Genomic DNA, 21,612 nt, shown 5'->3' on the forward strand with positions numbered 1-21,612 from the left:
TGTACAACTAGTATAATGTACAGCTAGAAAAAGAAAAACAAAGAAAATAAAGAAAGAGAAGTAAGAACAGGCGCCAAGGACAACATGAATAGAGGAAAAGAAATAAGCAACAGAAGAAAGGCAAGAAAGAGCAAATCTAAAATAAAAAAGATTTGAAACATGCTAAACTTATATATATATATATATATATATGATGTAATTGGCATACCTGATATAATTATACTGATAGAATAAGGCAGATATTGAAATTAATGGATGCAATTTCTATAAAGCTTAAACCTTAAGACAAAAAGTAAGGCCTCAGTTTAAAAACTCGTCTATCCAATTCGACCGAGGAAACCCCTATGATGATGCAAAAATCTATTTCCACATGTTATTATGAATTTGAAACTCCAAAAATAATGCAAATCTTGCAGATATATGGACACTAGAAAATAGATGGTTTAGATTGGACATAACAAGATATAGTATTTTTAAGACTTGAAATTGTTGTTTTGTTTCACATCCATAATAGTCAATGTCGAGATGATTAATTAGAAGATCTTCCAACACTAAAGCTGCAAGTCATGGCCTAGGCGTTATTTTAACCTTTTCTAAAATTGGTTGACATGAGAATTAAATCCTTTTTCTTATTATTCTACCCATGTTTTTGATAGAATTTTGGGAAAATTACAACCCCCCCCCCCCCCCCCCCCCCCCCCCCCCCCATACGCTATTCACTCAACTTACCCCCACCCAAACTTTTTTCCTCACACTTTTTTTCCCTCAACAAGCTTTCCTCACAAACCCCCCCCCCCCCAAAATAAAAAGTTGTAATTTTTTGGACAGAAATGGCCTAACCGTACGATAAAAACTCAATTGGCAGTCCCAAGTTGCCTATTGCCGGAGCGAAAAACAACATCGCCGGACCGCTTTGAAATGACTGCCGCATCGCAATAGCCACTACCAGAGCGAGATCAAACAATGCCGGAGCACTTTGCCACACCACTAGAGCGATGTGCTCCAAAAGAGTATTGCTGAAGCGCATGTAGATATCGCCAGAGTGAAGAATGTATCGCCAGAGCGACGTACTAAACCGCTGGATCGAAGTGGCTTACTACCGGAGGGGCTGATTTGATTGCCGAAGCACGTGAGAAAAGCTTTGGGTGTGTAGAGAAGGGGCATGAAGACAAAAGGGTATTTTGGATTTTTTTTTACGGTTTTTTTGGGTTGGGGGGGAGGGGGGGGGTTTGCTAAGATAATTTGTTGAAGGGAAAAATATAAGAGAGAAAAGTAAGAAGGGGATAAGTTGAGTGAATAGTATATTTTAGGGGGTTTTTGTAATTTTCCCTAAATTTTCAAATAGACCAAGGCCACACCTCGGTTAGGAAGGTTTGATCCTAACAGTTTCAGCGCTATTAGGGCATGAGCTGGGTCTGAGTCAAGGTCATTTTGATCACAAACCAGGCCGGATTAGCCTTGCCCAAGCCAAGGCAGGGCCCACTTACCCATTAAACAACCACCAACTTCAATGTGTACCCACAAACGGATACGCTTGCACTCAGTTATACTAAACTACGTCCAATAGGGGTGCCAATGATCCCGGGACCTGACGGGTCAGGGTCGGGTCAAATCGGACCCCAACCCAATCCGATATGTTGGGGTGGCAATGAACTTGGACCCGAGGGGTAGACCCGAGATGGATCCGGGACGGCACGAGCAGGACCTAATCCGACCCGACCCCTTGCCACCCCTAACATGCCGTACCCGGACCCAACACGTTGCCACCCCTAGAGTCCAAGTTTTTGGCTCTCTGCCAGCTTCTCTCCATTTTGCATTGAAGATTCGAAGAAAGCCACCTTACCATTTTATTCAAACTCCATCGTCATGGCTCTTCGAAGCACTCAAACATAAAATTCAGATTCAAAGCTGACATGTCCTCTTTCTCCAATCCATAGACCACATGCATGCTTATGACCAACCTTTTTGTCCCTTTCGTTTTTGGTTGAGCAGCCTTTATCTCTTGCTTCCCACGCCATCTCTCTCTCCACCCTAACTCAAACCATCACTCTTTATAAATACTCACATCATCAACGAATTGCAACGTAGAACAAGCCTATCAACTATAAGCTAAGATGGTAATCAAGAGTACAATAGTCTTTTCCACTGTTGGGAGGCCATCATACGGCTTCGACATATTCTCTGTCACCGTTCCGAAGAATCTTGATGACATGAGAGATTGGACGGAACGGCGTCTAACAGACGGCAAATCCGTTAACTATAACGGCCACTTCACTGAAGAAGATGGCACTGTAGTGTTTGTGTCAGAGAGAAGTGGCTGTTCAAAACTGTATATCCAATTACCTAACACCAACAAACCATTAGAGCTCCCATCAGTCCCTGATAGCTTATTTCACGACCACCCGACCATAAATAATGGTCGCCTTTTCTTTGTTTCCGCAAATGAACCTGCTGACAAACCGCTCAAGAGCTGGGCAGCTATGTACTCGACCTGCCTAGACAGTCAGAAAACCACAAGGCTGACACCAGTTGGAACGGTCGATTATAGCCCAGCAGTTTCCGAGTCTGGAAAATGGATTGCTGTGGCATCTTATGGATCTAAGCAATGGGAAGGTGACTTTCAAGAGCTTTCCACTGATATAGTGGTTTTCTCATCAAATGATGGTTCTGGACGCCGGGTTTTGGCTCGTGGTGGTGGATGGCCAGCTTGGTCTGGAGACTCTAGCGTGTTTTTTCATAGGAAGGCTGATGATGGGTGGTGGAGCATTTTCCGGGTTGATATACCAGAAAATGAGGAGGCTTCATTGCTGGAATGTCACCGGATAACACCACCAGGGGTCCATGCCTTCACTCCAGCAGCTTCTCACAGCGGGAAATGGATAGCAGTTGCGACCCGAAGGCCGGGAAGTCAATTTCGGCACATTGAGATCTTTGCCTTAGAATTGAAATCCTTCATCAAAGTTACAGAGACTCTAAACCCCACCTTGCACCACTATAATCCATTTGTTTCTCCAGCTTCTGGGTTCTTATGTTATCACAGGTTTAGGGGAGAAGCATCGATCGGAGACTCTAAGATTCCTTATCTCGAGAATGTTATTTCCCCTTTACCAGACCTAAAAATGCTCCGGATAAATGGGAATTTCCCAACATTTTCGCCAGATGGTGACTTGATTGCCTACAACCCAGATTTTTTTAGCCCACAATCCGGTGTTTCAATAGTGAATTCCACAGGAACTAAACGATGGACCATTCTCAAAGGACGTGTATCATTCTCCCTTGCATGGAGCCCGACTGAGAAAGGCATCATTTACGCATCAGTGGGGCCAATATTCGAAACTGCAAAAATGACGGTCCAGATTGCCCGTATCTCTTTTGATCTGACCAATCTGGATTCTCAAGAAGACATCACGGCCAAGATAAAGATCCTCACAAAGGAAGAGACTGGAAACAATGCATTTCCATCATGTTCACCAGACGGTAAGTTTCTAGTCTTTCGTTCTGGTCGTTCAGGCCACAAAAATTTGTACATAATGGATGCTACTAATGGAGAAGATGGAGGCATACGTCAGTTAACTGAGGGACCATGGATCGATACAATGCCAAGCTGGTCTCCTGATGGCAAATTCATCGCTTTCTCATCAAATCGACACTCGCCAGAAAACACTGAAGTATTTGGTATATATGTGATACATCCCGATGGCACTGGACTCCGTCGTGTCCATGTAGCAGAAGATATGGACATGGTGAGAACAAACCACGTGTGCTTTAGCCCTGATTCTAAGTGGCTCCTATTCACTGCAAACTTCGGTGCTGTATCGGCTGAGCCTATTTCGTTGCCAAATCAGTTTCAACCATATGGGGACCTCTATGTATGTGGGTTGGAAGGGACCCATCTCAAGAGGCTGACTTGTAATGCCTATGAGAACGGGACACCAGCTTGGCACTCGGGTGATGGTGGGCCCGACATAGGATCACTCTGCTTGAATGATGTTGGTGAGGATTTGAAGGGGGACTTTGGGGAGCCTCACTGGTTGGTGGCCTAATATTTCGAAGGTTCTTTTCCCCTTTGATCCCTTAGAACTTATGATCCCAGATGCATATGGGGAAGGAAAATTGGAAATGCCCAGAGGTGAGACTTATAATAAGTACTCATGTTATTGAGTTTCTTTTTTTTTCTTTTAATTTTTCCCTAGCTTCTATTATGGTTTGACCTTGACAAGAGAACTGTCTTTTCCATTAAGGTTTGACAAAAGAACTGCCTTTTCCCCCTTTTTTTTTTTTTTTGCCATTTTCTCTTTGTGGCTATGTGGATGTGTTTGATAAAAAGAAGTTTGTGGAAGGTAGATATGAGACAAGAATAATTGTATGATGTTACTCAATAAACTGTGATCTCCTGAGTTTGAGAAGTTCAAACTACTGCTAGAGAAAGATTCAAGCTAACTCCTCTAAATTTCAAGAAATTTGGAAACAAGGTGACTACACAATCATTCCAGTGGGTTGCCTCAACACCTGACCAACGCCCAAAAATTATTGAAAGGAAATAATACAAAATCTAACAGTTTAAAATGACAACAGGAAAATAGTACTTGTATTGGAACATTCACAAAAAGGGCCAATAAGGTAGTGAAACTCCCTGTCATATGGCTATCTGTATATACCCACGTAGATATGCGACTGTGCCTGAGTTTGCAGATCCATGTACGATTGAATGTACGCAAGCTGTATTCCCACCCTTTCTTGTATCAAAGACGTTTGTAACGCTTGAAATGCTTCAAATTTAGTAAATTCCTTTGAACATCCCATTGGTAGTACTTGGTTAATGAACTTTGGAAAAGAAAGTCTAGTCCGTGCCTTCGAGATGCCAACTTTGTAAATCACCAGAAGAGCCAAGTCGATGCCCACTCTTCTAATAACCTCAAGATACACAAAGTTGAGGCCAATGACTGATGCAGTGCTCGACTACTCAGACTAGTCCACTCAGACTCGCCTGAGTATCCCTGAGTTGAATGTTCAATTGGAAGATCTTAAAAAAAAAAAAAAAAATCAAAAAAAGAATTTAAAAAAAAAATCTATTTGTAATATGTTTTTTTATGTGTTATGTCATATTCACAAAGATTGGAAAGTATTTTGACCATGTATACTTATGTTTACATTTTTCTTTTTTTGGATCATTTTGGAAATACCCCCAATCACAAATTGAATTTTTTTTTAAAAAAAATACAATTTTTTTACCTCATTTAGGTGTTTTATGTTTAATTTTAATTTAAATATATATTTCCTATTTTTATTTATTTTTTCATTTTTTAACATTTTTTTAGTTTGAAGAGTACTCGGGTCGAGTACTCAGCCCAAGTCGTTCAATCGAACACTGGTCTAATGTACCCTCAAGCACCCTGTGCCAAAATGAGAAACACTTTTATAATGTGTTAGAGAGTTGCCTGAATCAGATGAGGATCAAGGCACAATATCCAGGTTAGACACAATAGATCAGGCAGAGGGCTCATGACGGCTTTTGCAAAAAGTATCAGATTATCCAGAAAGTATTCTATTTAGACAAATTATTGGCTTGTGTCCTCTTCAACCAGAACCACCAAGAAAAAGTCATTGATATAGAGATCATACTTGTGCCTTTCCCCATCACTCCCATTTCTTGACTTTCTGACTCTGCAATACTGTACTTCCATTACTGACCGGCTTTTAAGGTTCAGGAGTTCGTTTGCTTTTTTGGGATGGCTTCTATTTTCTTGGAACAGGCCAGTAGGGCACCTTATAACAGAAATCCACCTCCTCTTAACCAACACTTTTGTACATATCACCCTTTTATCTTTAACCTAACAATTATACCGTTGAAGGAAAACGGGTGGTATTTGTAGCCATGCTTTAACTTTCTACTAAAAGCAGACAAGTACATGGGTGGAATTCTACACATTGTGTGTTTGTGTATGTATCCGTCCACATTCTGCATAAGAAAGCAAAAGCATGTGCGTCAACAGCACAAAACATGGGTGCCATTAGCAATCCTCAAAAAAGCACCAAAATAGGGCAGCAGCCATTGCCCCGTGAAAATGGTTTCTCAGCTCTGATCAGATCATACAAACTAACCTGTGTCTCCATAACCCACACCAAGCAACGAGTGGCATATTCATTACTCCCTTTGCTACACCCATTTACAATATTACCACCCACAATAAATTTTTGGGCCTGGACAACAATCAACAGGCTAACAAACACTAAACTGTCAAGATCTACAGTTGCAGAAACCAGATTGCAATAGGTCTAAGTCATCTGCTAATGATAGTTCATGGTATCAATTTCCCAATTCCCTTTGTGCTTCACTCAAGTTTTCATTGAGCCTATAAAACCTGAAGCCGGCGCTGAATCTAAGATGTACAGATATGCATAATGTTTACCAGTATTTGTGAGACCAATGCCTAGCTTAAGGGTAGGCGCACCATATTGGGGTTGTGACATTATTTTCAAGCCATTCTTATTAATTTGCAGGTTTAACAGCACAAGAGTTAATGCCACTTGATGTTTACAGCAGTCTATAAATTAATGCTAATTAACTAAGGGAAAAGACGAGATTAGCCCACTAGCTCATATGAACATATGAGCCCAACGTCCCAGATTGATTTTGGACCGATCTGATGATTACGGATGTCCGGTAGTGTTTGAATTTTAACTTTTTTTCTACAAATCCAAATCACTTGAAATTTTAGGCGTACGCTTATTAAAAATAGGTGAATCTTTGAAAAATATCAAAGAAATATTTTACATGAAATAAATTGACCAAAATACCTCCGAAAAGTTTCAAGGGGTATTTTTATCATTTTGTTTTTTTCAAATATTTTTATTTTTATTTTTATTAAGTGTGTCTTGATGAGAAGAACACATACCTAAAATTTTAAGTGATTTGGATCTGTAAAAAAAATAATAAAATTTAAACACTACCAGACATCCGCGATCGTCAAATCAGCCCAGATTCAATCTGGGCCATTGGGCTCATATGTTCATATGAGCTAGTACACTAATCCCATCTTTTCCCATTAACTAAATGTGTAAATTATGTATATGTTTTCTACTTCAGACCTACTACCAAGGTTGTCTCAACCATAATCAGAACTGTTTTTGAGTAAGATAAAATCACTGAAATCGACTTGACTTGCTCAATGGGAGAGTTTTATAACTGAAAAACTTGCAATGTATCCGAGTAATTCATAATGTAATAATGTAATCTATAGTAATATATTTAGTTTTGGACTCTACATTCTCTCTCCTAAAGTCAAAATTACCCTTTATTGGCTCATTATACATATATATATATATATATATGTGTGTGTGTGTGTGTGTGTGTGTGTGTGTGTGGAAGCAACTACACAACTCCTATGTCCGTTGCGGTCAATTTTTACGCAAAAAACACAGGTGATGTCACACCCTACCTAATGGCTAAAATACCATTATTAAAAAATGCTCCCTGTACAAAACAAGGGTATATAAGTGTCCAAATTGTTGAGTACAATAATAGATTACTCTATAGTGTGAGCACCTTAACATAACCCATATATATATATATATGGGTGCAGTTTGCATACAAATGCATCCATAAGTGTAGAGGTAAAGTGCACCTTAAAATTTTATCACGATATATAATTTTGATGTAAAATGTTCTTAGTATTATCTCAAAATCTATTTTTAGATCTAATTATAAAATTTTAAATTTCAAAAATGGTTAAAATCAAGTAGATCTATAAGCATATGAAAATCTTGAAAATGGACAGTGTAGATAATATGTTGTTAAATGCACTATTTCTGAGACTCAAAATCTTATTATTTTTCATAGTCACACATCTCGATGTTGAGATGATCAATCAAAGGTTTTTCAACATTAAAGCTACCTTTTCCGATGGATTTTTGAGGGGCATCCGTAGTTCTACATTATAAGGTAGCATCCTCATATAAATTTTCTCTCTCTCTCTCTCTCTCTCTCTCTCTATATATATATATATATATATATATATATATATATATATATATATATAATACTTATAAATGCTCATGCACGAATTTTTACAGTATTTCGTTCGTGGCCCATCAAACGGACACTACTTTATGATAGTGTTTGAATTTTAGTAATTTTTGTATAAATCAGATTCATGTGAAAGTTGGAACTTGTGTACATCTAACCAACTCGCACCTAAATAAAATATTTAAAAATAATTACCAAAAAATAAAATGATGAAAATAGCCCTGAAATGTTCATATGGGTAATATGATCATTTTAATTATTTCAAATTAGGTGCGCCTCACTAAGTCATACACACCCACAAAATTTGAGGTTAATCAGATTTCTAGAAAAATTATTTTCAAATACTATTTGACTGTCTGATGGATTTTAGATGGTCATGAGCTATGAGCGAAGTACTTGAATTCTCGAATTATTTGGATTCGTCTTTTCTACTTCCAATTAAAATTAGGATTATCAGTTTTTTATTTTTTTATATAACTTTATTATTTAAAATAACTTGTGTCTATTTAAAGTAAGGGATTTGAGAAGTGATATACAATTTGATCGATTACACCTATGCATCACGCAAGTTGTGGAACATGGACTAGTTTATTCTATATTTTTGACAAATAATGCTCTCTTCCATTGTCATGTGTTTGGAACAAACTAGGTCGATACCGTCAATTCTGATTCAAAGGACGGTTTTGTCGATTCTGATTCACAGGGCACTTTCTTATTCTAAAAATCTTTGCACAGAAACATGAAAGCTCGCCAACTCAACAAGTAAGTTCACTATTTACAAGTCGACTCAGTTTCGGTACTGACAAAGTGGCCACCAAGTCTTTTAGGCATTGGATAGTGGGCTCTCAAGTCTCAACAACAGCCATAAAGAAACTCTATGTGGTTAAAAGTGCCAACGTTCTTTGCTACCCATTCAAGAGATCATTTCTCAATTTATGGAAAAGCATAACAAGAATGAGGTTCAAGAGGAAAAAATACAAATGCTATATATGGTTCAATATCCCTCCTTGGGAGAACAAAGAGGCATTGAATAAGAAAACAACAATAATATTTATGTTGGATAACTAACTACAAGGTCCTTGATATCTGATTAAATAAAGACTCTCAACAGTTGCACTCCCCATTGAGGATTTGGGGATAATGGACAAGAATAATCAGAGTTACGGAATCTGCAACAACTATGTGAAGGAAAAATAAACAAAGGATGCCCAAGCATATGTCCATGTACATTAGTCAGCGACACTACGTGGCAACAAAACTGTTCTAAGAACAAGCCATTACTAATTGCCTATAATGAATTGACAAAGGTCATACATAATGATCCCTGAAAATAGCAAGTACAAAGTAGGACACACCAGTCGTGGAGAACAACAGTAGGCAAGAACACAGAAAAGGAGAGTGGATAAGGAGATAAAGATGGAATTGAAGCTTCATTTCAAGGAAAGAGCATGAGGAGCAGAGCACATACACAGATAAAACACATGTGAAAAAGACCCATGTATAGACCACCCACGCATAATTCACAAACATTTGGAGTTCGTATGCCTTTGTCCATAACTCACCAGCAATTCCAATTAAGGTCATGCAACATGAAGCATAAAACATCTGCCAGACAATTCAGTTATGTAATACCCTTTGAGACTAAAACAACAAACAACTACTAGCAGCATTATGAACGTCCAAATATTAACTCTTGTCTGAACTCCGAAGAAACAAAAGTTTAACTGGCCTGCAACATGAGATCTAAAGATGCACAATTTTAGACCTGTGGAACCCAATAAAAAGAAAGGATATATTTTCTAAAATGTGTCTCATCTTGTTTGGCCACAACTGTGTATGGCAAAAGAAAATTGTTATTGTCTCAAGATATTGGAACAAGGCGCACCTTAGTTCTTGTGTTGCATTTACTCTATCTCTACGAACCTGCATAAGGATCAAGAATCATATTTATAAGTTATGGTTTCCTAAATAGAACAACTGTGGAAAAGCAGAACTGAGCATTTTGCAAGGCCCTGAAATTTTATTGAGGTTCTCCCATCGCTGTAATACACTCCATTTTTGTTGAAGCCTGTCAATTCAAAGGCAGTCGGTAGCTTATCAAAGTCGGTGACAATTAGAAAAGCCTAGTTACATCACTAATTTGTGGCTGCAATTCATAGCCTGGCCCACTACTTGAACTAGAACCACAAAGCAAAAATGAAAAGATACACATAGAAAGAAAACAGCCCATGCGGCATGCACAACAAAACATGTGACAGTTTGTGTTAAATATCATGAGATAATCCCCCCCATTGCAGGATGGATCATAATTTCAGTCACCACAGAAGTACCCATAAAGGCGAAAAAAAAAAAAGGCAAAACAAAAGAAAACCCAACTTAGGTTTTTCCGTGAATGTGGCTAGAAATCAGGTCACAATCTTCAGTATATGAACTTCCCATTGAAGAAGAAAAAGAATCCTACCAGAATTAAAAGGTATTACAAAAACAGGAAACAGATAAATTAAAAGGAAAAAAAAATCAGAATCATTAACATGTTCTCATGAAAAGGAATCCACCAACCATCCCTTGAACCTGATGTGTAAAAACAATAATTCGTTAATTCAAAAGTGACCAGGAAAAATACATAAAGAAAAGCAGTGATTGGATAGCAGATAGCAACAAAATAAAGTACCATTTATTCCAGTTAACATCGTTCACATCAGGATATCAATAACTGCATCTGTTTCTATTAACAAAACCAAATCGAAGAAAACCATTAAAAACAACCAGGAGAGCATTTCCAACTAGACATATATACATCAATCAAAAGCTGTAACAGTTAAAACTTAAAATTTAAAAAGAATCACAGAAGTATAGTATAAAATTACAAATACAATATCAAGAACCCTAGCCTACATTCACACCACTCATACACCATGACTAACACATACATCTTCTGGCCAAATAATTATTTCTCCATTTATCCAATATTGTACCATCCAAAATCCTAGACATACAACAAATTTTGTACGGTTTTATATCATCAAATAGAATAGTCAATTATGAAAAAAAAAAAAAAAAAAAATGCAACATCAACAATTAAAGAGAGTATACAGCCGGTCAGGGGCTTGATAGCCAATTTTTAGAGTGGTTGAGGAGAGTTAGGACTTTTGAGAGAGAGTAATGAACTCGATTTTATGGTTTGTTACGGACTATGGTGGAGTCTATTAAATTTTTGGTCAAATCGAAGTTTGAAATTGCATTTAATCTATTGAATTTGCAGTTAAGTTTCAAGCTTAGCGGGAAAATAAAAGAGGGAAACGTATCAAAAAAGGTTCTCAAAAGTCAAAACCCGGATCAATGGGACATATAGTTCATGATTAAATCGACCGATCGGCAATGCAAATTCAGGTTTGATCAATCCGATTTGGTTATTTAAAAAACGCCAAAAATAAATAAATGACCTTAGAAAATAGTTAAGAAGCCCAAAAAAAAATTATATATATATATATTTATATTGTATCAAAATACTCCAAGACTTAGATTATTTAACATCTAATTTGTTTTTTATACAATGCTAAATACCCTTCAAATGATGCCTCAAAGCATGTGATAATTTGTTACCCTTAGTGTAATATCTCAAAGGAAAGTAAATTCTCTTCTTAACAGCACACACTTACGCACCAGAAATCCATCTTGAAGATGGATGTTAAACAAAGGTGGCTCTACCAAAAGTTAAAATTGACGGTATTAAATTACATTTAAATTTTAAAAAAATATACAAAAAGATTATTTACTTTTAGTACAATGATCTTACAATCACTTTTATCCATCATATTATAAATTGAGTGGTTGTAAGAGCCTCATTAACTAGACTCAAAATTTTAAAAAAAATTATTGAACTCACACAAAGCCATCTAATTTGACATGCGTATAAAAAATGAAGAAAAATAGAAACTCCTAAACTATAGTAGGACTTCTGAAACTAATGAAGACAGAGAACGTGGATATCTCATAAACGATGGAGTTTCTTTCTCATTTTATGGGAATTGGAAAATATGTGCATTATTAGGATTGTTTGAATATTAGGATAAAGAGGGATAATAGGGGAATCTTGGTGCGTCAAATTTTTTTTGCCCTACGTGATTTTTCTTTTAATATGGGAAAATAGAGGTTTTGGGTAAGTATTAAATCTCTTAAGAACTTTTTTAGAGCTCCTTCCATAGATATCTATCCATGATCCTCGCCCCCTCTCCCTCGAATTTATCTATTTTCTAAGTTCGAAACTCGTCCTCTCTTTAGATTCAAGCATAGACATAATGTATCAAGAAATCAGGAGAAAGAAAAAAAAAACAGCTAAAAAGTGGACGTAGGAGTTGGGTGATAATGAGTACACTTGCTGTAGGATTTATTTGCCTTTTTATGGCAAGATGAGACATCAGTAAGAGTTCACTGTCGTCTTTTGTTTCTTCACAAAGGTAATATGAGAGAAAGAGAAATAGCACTAACGTGAGCTCTACTTATGAATTTATACTTGTGCACATAGAAGATACCAAATTAACACAATTTCTTGAGGAAAATTGTTTCATGTTAGCTGGGCTGCATGATTACATATACGGTCCAAAAAGTGTAAAGTAACCATCTTAAAGATGGATGCAAGTAGGTGTTCCATCTAAACACGATAGAAACTAACGATCCAAATGTTTTCTTACTAGAATTATTATTTCCAGTTTTTTAAATTTACTTATTTTTCATATTCATGATCTGCATGTTAGATATTACATATCCTTAAAAATTAAGTCCAAAAATCTATCTCAAAAATAAATTTGTTAATAGGCCTGCATTTCTACATATGTGGGCTTGGCCGCATAGAAACCAGGTCCACTTCTTCACTCTTCTTGAGCACAAATATATAGTACATAGATATATAGACCTCTCATGACTTTCTAGACTCTTTCTACACCTTAGTGAGATATATCTAGACCTCTTAGTGGACCTTTCTAGATCAAATTAGTTTTGATAACGGAAAACTAGGGCAAGTAAGAAGGACCCCCCATTATTTTACACCTCCTGTGTTTGATACATGCAACTTATCTAGTAAAGAAGTTCCCCCATAACTTCTTTACTCCCTTGTACTTAAGAAAAAAATGTTCCAATTAAAATGACGGAACTTAAAATAAGAACTTGGCCCTCGAAGACGGCTTCTTCCTCAAACCCTATTCTACCTCCCTCCTTATATTTATATTGTTAATTTATTTGATATATATATATTATAATATATATTTTTGTAATATAATATATTTTATTTTATAATATATAATATATTATACGTTATAATACACAATATGTAATGTATTTTATTATATAATATATTTTATTTATGTATTAGATATATATTCCAATAAGTTGTCGAACACATGTACCTAGAACTTCTTTAACATTTCAGCCGTTATCGAATACAAACACCTAGAGCTTCCTTCTGAGATCTTCTTTCTTACTAGCAAAGAAGAACCTCTAATTTCTAAGGAATATCTATCTTCCGGTTATCAAACATGCCCAATGTAAGCCTTATTCTTCCCTATTTCCCACAAGTGGTATCAGAGCCAAAATGCTAAAAATGGCTCCCTTGATCCAACCATAAATTTCCTTCTCACTCAAGACAACTATGATAATTAGAGTATTCAAATGACGGCATTGTTGGTCTCACGATACTTGAGATGATGAAAAAGGGTATGTAGGACCGGCAACCCCTCAAGAAGAAGCCACTTTGAATCAAAATCAAAGAAGTGTGATAAAGGAGTTGAGAAGATTGGACAAAAAAGATCTCTTTCTTATTTATCAAGGAATTGATGAGTCCACTTTTGAGAAAGTTTCTTCCACTGCAAATTCGAAGAAGGTATGAGAGATTCTTCAAAATTCTTTCAAAGGAATTGAAAAGGTGAAAAAAACCTACCTTCAAAACTCTTAGGGCCGAGTTTTGGAATACTTCTCAAGGGTATTGGTTATTGTAAACCAATTAAAAAAAAATGAAGAAAATATAGATGATGTTAACGTAATAGAGAAAATACTACAGTCCCTAAATCATAGGTATAAACACATTGTTGTAGCTATTGAAGAATCAAAAAATTTAGAGGCTATGACTATAGATCAACTCATGTGTTCCTTCCAAGCACATGAACAAATATTGTAAAAAAATACCCAAAACTCTTTAGAGATTACACTACAAACAAAACTTACAAATGAAAGAAGAGAATAAAGAATATAGTGGAGGAATAGGCCAAAGAGGTCGTGGCAATGGAAGAGGTCGTGGCCATGGAAGGAGAGGACGTGAAAGCGGCAACTTTAACAATGGAAGTGTAAGCGACCAAAACCCACAAGCTCAAAGAGGACAAGAAAGAATAAAATTTTCAAGGACATATAATCATTCAAGGTATGAAAAATCTATTATTCAATGTTATAATTGCAAAAAATATGGTCATTATAGTTCTGAGTGTAGATACCGCTATCAAAATGATGTAGTCGAAAAAACTAATTTTGTTGTAAAGAAAAACGATGAAAAAAACCAACATTATTATTAGCTTATAATGATAATAATGAATAAGCTAATAATGAGAATCAAAGAAATGCTTGGTATCTTGATATCGGTGCAAGCAAACGTGTGGTAGAAATGAGTTGTTTGGGAAGTTGAATGAATAAAGTCACGAGCATGTAATATTTGGAAACTTATCAAAGAGACTCGTAAAAGGCAAAGGTAAAATTTTGATTTAAATGAAAAATGATGGCCATCAATTTATTGTTGATGTATATTATATGTAAAACATGAAAAATAAGATTTTGAGAGTGGAGCAATTATTAGAAAAAGACTATAATATTTTTATGAAAAATGGTAGCCTTTACTTAAGGGATCAAAGAAACGATTTGATTGACAAAGTGAGTATGACTAAGAATAAAATATTTTCAATAAATATTAAAAATGAAAATGTGAAATGCCTTGAATCTATTTTGAATGACAATTCATGGTCATGACATTTTTGTTTTGGGTATGTTAATTTTGGTGGCTTGAAAATATTATCAAAAACAAAAATGGTGAATGGTATACCATGGATAAAGCAACCCGATGATGTATATAAAGAGTGCAGTGTAGGAAAGCAACATCGAGAAAGCTTCAAGAGTAAAAAATCAAGGAAAACACAAAAATCGCTCCAACTCGTGCATACAGATGTGTGTGGACCACTTGAACCCATCTCACTTAGAAAAAGTCAATATTTTTTAACCTTTACGATGATTATAGTAGCAAAACATGGGTTTATATTCTTAAACAAGAATCGGAAGTTTTGGAAGTATTTAAGGAATTCAAAGCTTTTGTAGAGAAACGAAGTGGTTTTCAAATTAAAGTGATAAAATTGGATAGATGTGAATAATAAAATTCAAATACTTTCCAAAATTTTGGTAAAGAACATGGAATTTTTTATCTTGTAGGTTTTGTTGATAGTGATTGGGTCGGAGACTTGGATAATAAAAAAACACTTCCGAGTATGTGTTCTACATGGGGAGTATGACATTCACATGGTCATCGAAGAAGCAATCGATCGTGACACTATTAACTTGTAAGGTCAAGTACATAGCCGCCACATCAAGTACTTGTCATGTATTGTGGCCAGTGTAGGAAAAATCAAGCCGGAACGGTTAACCAAACGTGGTGCCGGAAGCGATTCAACTGACCTAACCGAGCAAGTCCCGAGTGATTAAAAAAGTGTTAAAAAAATAATAAAATTTAATAAAAATATGAAAAGGATATTTAAAGCATGATTAAACAAATTACTTCAAAATGAATTTGAAAACTAATGAAAAAAATGGATTTTAAAGAATCGATTTGTTCTCAGGGGTATTTTTTCAAAAAAGATGAAAAAAATGTAAAAATAAGTATTAATGGCTAAAAAAAATTCCAATTTTTACCAAAAATGATGAAAAAAATATTTAAAAATGCGTTTTAAAAAAATCCCATATTTTTAGGATTTTATATAATTTTTTGAATTTTTAAAAAATAACTAGCCGGTTCATCAAAAGCAGCCGAAAGGCCAGTGGCCGGTTCCGATTAACCGAGTGGTTAGAATTATAACCACCCAATTTGTCCTACGTTAATTGTGGCTATTAAATCTAAAGGCTCAAGAGACTCCCAGCAAAATTCATGTAGATAATAAGTCGGCAATCACATTGGCAAAAAACCGGGTGTTTCATGAGAGAAGCGTGCACATTGATACATGGTTCCATTTAATCCGAGACCAAAAGAGAAAAAGGTTGAACTTATTTACACAAAGATGTAAGATCAAGTTGCCGATATTTTAACAAAATCCCTCAAATATGAAATGTTTCAAAAATTGAAATTTATGTGAGAGTTGACCAAGTTGGAAAATCAAGCTTAAGCAAATGTTAGAAATAAGCTTAATTTTGATTAATGGTATTTTGGGCATTGCATTCAAATGTAATGGATATTTTGGAAAATTTATATGTAGGGCAAGTATTTAGAATGTTGTACCAAAATTTTGTAGAGTTCCAAAGTCAATATTTCAAGATTGAGGGAGAGGATTCCAAAGCATGCATTGCATGAAAATTTGAATTTGGAATGAGTAAAGTCTAGAATTTTCTTGTGTATTTTTATAACTTCGTCCAACAAAATAAGGTGTATGTCAAGAGGGGAAAAACTTCACTAGAAAGGTTTAGAAAGAGTCTAGAAAGCTCTTAAGAGGCCTATATATCCATTTACTATGTATTTGTACTAAAAAAGATTGAAGAAATTGTATTAATTTGATCTCTTTTGTGTGCATAATTATAAATTCACAAAAATAAGCCTTCTTTCTATTTACTTCTAACATGTACTGGGTACTGGCCTCGGCTCTCATAAGAAAATTTTCAATTTACAACTGCGTAGCTGTGACCTCAGATTAGCTCTTCCATTTCATGTATACTATTGTTGTTGGTGTCCAGGAATGAAAAATATTGTCGCTGCTGTGGTAATGGTTCAATATGTATTTGCGATCCATATGGATGGAGCAATGCACAGTGTGCGCTGGTGCACCAGAAGCGATCCATATGATAGAGCAATGCACAGTTGAAGGTTCATTGGTAGGATCCCGGCGGCGAGGGAGGGGACGGCAGGGGCAGGGGCATTATCTGAGCATTGGGTCGAAGTCTACGTGGCGGGGAGGGGGTGGCCAGGTAAGGGTGGTCGGAGTCTGTGGGGCGAGGAGGGGGAGAGGGCGGTGGGAGGGGTGGGGCTGGGGACAATGCAGGGGTAGGGGTGGGGCTGGGCACAATGCCATTTGTGAATGGAAGAATAACGGGTTTCGAGACACCATTGGAAACCGAGGAGGCCGGTGGCCGGCTTGTACGTGGGCAAGGGTGTGGCATGGTGGAAGTTGTGGTTCATGAATGGAACCATAATGCTTGGACATGAGTTTAGGGGAGAGGTTGGATAGTGCTAGCATTACAGGAGATGTTCGGTATTCAATATTGGTGAGCCAACACATTTTACAACACAAAACTTGTGAATATATTTCAAGCTGCATGAAATCTAAAACAATGATTTAGATATCTTTCCATAATTGCCGGTTGAATAACTGTGATCCACAAAGAATAAATTACTATTTACATGAAGATGTAATTCAGATGGCGGAACTAGGCTAGTACCCATAGCATTCCAAAATTGGCTCAGGCTCGAACAAGTCCTATCTAAACCAGCAATCTGGATCGAAAATTGCAAGGTTTTAAATTCAATGTAATGATTACTATAGGTTTTTTTTTTAGAGAAAATTACATATATATCTGTTATACTTTACGTTATTACGGTTACACCTAATAGTTTCCGTTGTTACTCATCTGTTTGTCTTTTATATTACATAATACATTTTTTAAAAAACAGACACTTTTGCCCTTTTTCGGATGTTCAACATCCGATTTTTATGAAAATTTCGGACGTTCAACATCCAAAAACAGCCAGCTAGAACTGTCACTTACAAATTTCGGATGTTGAATATCCAAAAGGTTGAGAATTTCGGATGTTAAACATCCGAAATTTTGCACGCGAAGACTTCCTACGCACCGGCGGAAACTTATATATGTTCATTTTTATAAAGTTGAGAAAAACCGATCATTACAAGAACATACCCCCTTTTACTGTCCTTAATAGAGTAACTCACAAAGTTGAAGAGATTGACTCACTATTTGGATGTGATTTGTACCGTTCTTACTCTTTTTTTATACAGTTGATTAATTAAAGTTTATTTATCTGTTATTATTTAGAATATTTAATTTTGTTAATAACATTTGTTGTGTATTTGAGATTAAGAAATGGAATTTGTTTAATATTGATGAAGTTGTTTTTTTATATAATTATTTGTTGTTTGTATCATGTTGATACATTGTATTCTTTGTTTTGGCGAAATAATTGTTAAACTTGTTTGTTTGTAATAAAATTTGTTGTTTATTTTGTGTTTATGTGAGTATTACTCACACACTATTTCAATCTATTATGTAATACTCAAATTTTATGAACCCTAAAGTAGTTAGAAATATCCCAATTTTTTTGTAACACTGATTTTGCTATTCACTCAATACATGAGTATTGACGATCGCTACTGATAATTTTAGTAGTACACTATTTCAATGTATTATGGAATACTTAGATTTTATGAACCCTAAAGTAGTTAGAAATATACCAATTTTTGGTAATTTTTTTGTATTGATTTTTTGATAACAGTAACTTTGTTCTTCATTTAATATAGTAGTATTGACGATGGCTATTGAGGGAGTGCAACTGGTATTCCGATATGGGGGGTCGTTTGAGACGAATGCAGATGACGGACGTGTATTTATAAAGGAGGTAAATTGAAGGTCACCAAGTGTAACGGGAATACTTCCTTGGAGGAACTAAAATGTCATTTTGCATATTTAACCAAGCATGATCCAAACAAATTAGTTATTATGTACCACAACACAAGTTTATTTAGTGGGCTTAATTTGATTGATGTTAGTGATTATATAGATGTATCTTTTATGTTGGGAGGGAAATCTTCGAGAATTGTAGTATATATTGCCGAGGCACAACAAGAATTTGTTACTGATGAGCCATCTTCAAGGAATAAGTATATCTACAATTTATTTTTTCATCAGTAAGTTGTTTTATTTTAATCTTATATGTGTAGAAATTGTTGCTTCATCTTACACTCTATCTTTTGTCAACAGTCGGCATAACACTTTACCTGAGCAAGATCAAAACATTGGAGTGGTGCCCAACCCTGAGCTCGTACCAGAGCGTGATATAGAAGACATTGAACCACTAGAGGTCCATGTAGATGAGTTGGTAACAAGGTTCAATTGAATGTTGGGCAATTTCTTGAAAATGTTAATGAATGTCGGCATCATCTAGTTGATTTTGCAATCCACAACAATTTTGTTTTGAAGTTTGACAAAAGTGAATTAGGACTGGTGTGGGCAAGTTGCAAGGCAGATGGATGCACATGGCAAGTGCGGTGCTTACGAGTTGGCAACACCGCATACTTTAAAGTGAAGTCTATGGTTAAGGAACACATATGTAGTGGTCCAATGGGGAGGATCCATCAGCCACTAGCTCGTAGAGATTGGGTGGCAAAAAAGATTAAAGGCCGCCTTCTTGACTAACCAAAAATTAAAGCAAAAGACATTGTAAAGAATAGTCAACATGATCACGAGGTCAGGCTTTCCTACATGCAAGCTTGGCAGGGAAATGAGGTTGCTAGAGAGATGATAGATGGATCACATGAACAATAATATCATGACCTCCCTCTGTATATTGAGAAGTATATTGAGAAGATCAGAAGAACCAACCCGGGAACCGAAGTTCGCATCCACACAGATGAAGGCAGGTTCAAACAACTATTCATTATCTATCGTCCATGCATTATGGGGTTTGTCAATGGATGCATGCCACTAATTAGTATTGATGGAACATTTCTAAAAGGAAAGTATCAAGGCATTTTATTATGTGCTATCGCGGTAGATGCAAATAATGGGCTCTTCCCACTAGTATTTGCAGTGGTTGAGAAGGAGAATTACCAGAGTTGGTATTGATTCTTAAGTATATTGAGTGAGCTCTTAAATGGTTACCCTAATTTGCCTGCCTTAACCATTATATTAGATCGACAGAAAACCCTATCAGAAGCAATAGAAAAATGCTTTCCAACATGTTTTCCATCATTTTACATGCGACATATGGGAGAGAACTTCAAGGGCTTTATGAAGAGGTCAACAAATATTGAAGTATTGCCGATGCTGTTTTGGAATGCTGCTCGTAAAGTGACCATTGGTGGGTTTGAAAAAATAATATTTGATATACAGTGTGCTAACCTAGAAGCATATGATTGGATTAAGAATATTCCACCCAAATTTTGGGCAGATGCTTATTTTCTAGGGTCTAGATACAGTCATCTTACATCAAACATGGCCGAGTCTTTCAATGCTTGGATTTTATCTGCTCGAGAGAAGCCAATCATTACAATATGTGAAGAAATAAGGATACAGTTGATGACCAGGTTTGAAGAGAAGAGGGAATTAGGTAATACTTGGAGCGGCATGTTAGTACCGAAGCCTCAAGAATTACTTGATACGCGAAAGATGAAGGCTCGATTTTTGCACAAAGTTATATTCACCATGGACACGTTTTTTGAGATCCACTATCTTGGGAAGAAGTACGCTGTCAATTTAATGCAGTGGACATGCATTTGTAGAAAATGGCAACTCAGTGGCATTTCGTGTGCCCATGCTATTGCGGCCATTAACCATATGCATATGGATCCCACTTTGTACTGCCTTAAGTATTTTACAGTGGAATACTTTAGAAGGGCATTTGAAACTCCCTTTGCACCTGTCCCGGATGATATTGAGTTGACAGGTATTTACAACCGGACAGTGTTGCCACCAAGGACTACACGCTTTCCCGGTAGGCTAAAAAAGCAACGAAGAATATCCGAGACGGAACATCCGATCACCAGGCCTTTGAAGTGCAAACGATGCGACGCTGAGGGTCATAATAGGAGGACATGCAAAGAACCGATATAGTGAACTTGATGTTGATATTGTATTCTTGTATGGAATTATGATTTTCATGAATTAATTGCCATTGAAGCAGCGCGTCGAGCTACAATCGGACAATCCCATCTGTGGAAGAGGAGGCCCCTTTTTCAGCAATGGAATAGGGGGCAAGGGGAATTGAGTGAACATTGTGTTTTTGTTGTCAAATTTGTGTCAGTGCAATCGGAATTCTGTGTTGCCATAAATCTTCTAATGGATGAGTTTGTTAATCTTTGTGTCAAGATAAATGATTTTAATATTGGAAATCTTTGTGATAGCCTTAAAATAAGAAAAATGAAATTCATATCCGTACATCCAGAAATGAGTTATTATCATGTCCATGCATCCAGAAATGATGTCCATTTTTTTATCATGTCAATGCATCTTGATGTCCATGATCAATGTGATGTCTAAACAATTTCAAATGTTCAACATCCGAAATTGACATAGTTTCATATTTTCAACATCTGAAAATGGTACTGTGAAAATCCAGGAAAGTCCTG

General features: G+C 36.2%; 2 protein-coding genes and 1 long non-coding RNA gene across 3 annotated transcripts; 2 read left to right on the forward strand and 1 right to left on the reverse strand.

The window, feature by feature from the left end:
- Positions 1-797: 797 nt before the first annotated feature.
- LOC148783452 (tolB protein-like protein) lies at positions 798-4,413 on the forward strand. Its single transcript, XM_088859766.1, has one exon. It carries the CDS (start codon positions 2,115-2,117, stop codon positions 4,041-4,043), a length of 1,929 nt encoding a protein of 642 aa, XP_088715892.1. The 5' UTR covers positions 798-2,114; the 3' UTR covers positions 4,044-4,413.
- A 5,827-nt stretch (positions 4,414-10,240) lies between these two features.
- On the reverse strand, positions 10,241-10,956 carry LOC148783453 (uncharacterized). Its single transcript, XR_016050327.1, has 2 exons — positions 10,698-10,956; positions 10,241-10,597 (listed from the first exon to the last, which is right to left on the reverse strand). It is a non-coding gene; the product is annotated as an uncharacterized LOC148783453 (long non-coding RNA).
- Positions 10,957-20,251: 9,295 nt separating this feature from the next.
- Positions 20,252-21,097, forward strand: LOC18430058 (uncharacterized). Its single transcript, XM_006840222.2, has one exon. It carries the CDS (start codon positions 20,252-20,254, stop codon positions 21,095-21,097), a length of 846 nt encoding a protein of 281 aa, XP_006840285.2.
- The last annotated feature ends 515 nt before the right edge of the window (positions 21,098-21,612 follow it).

Source organism: Amborella trichopoda, chromosome 2 (assembly GCF_054954075.1).
Source record: "Amborella trichopoda isolate Santa Cruz 75 chromosome 2, AtrichopodaSantaCruz75HAP2 v2.0, whole genome shotgun sequence".
Lineage (NCBI taxonomy): Eukaryota > Viridiplantae > Streptophyta > Magnoliopsida > Amborellales > Amborellaceae > Amborella > Amborella trichopoda.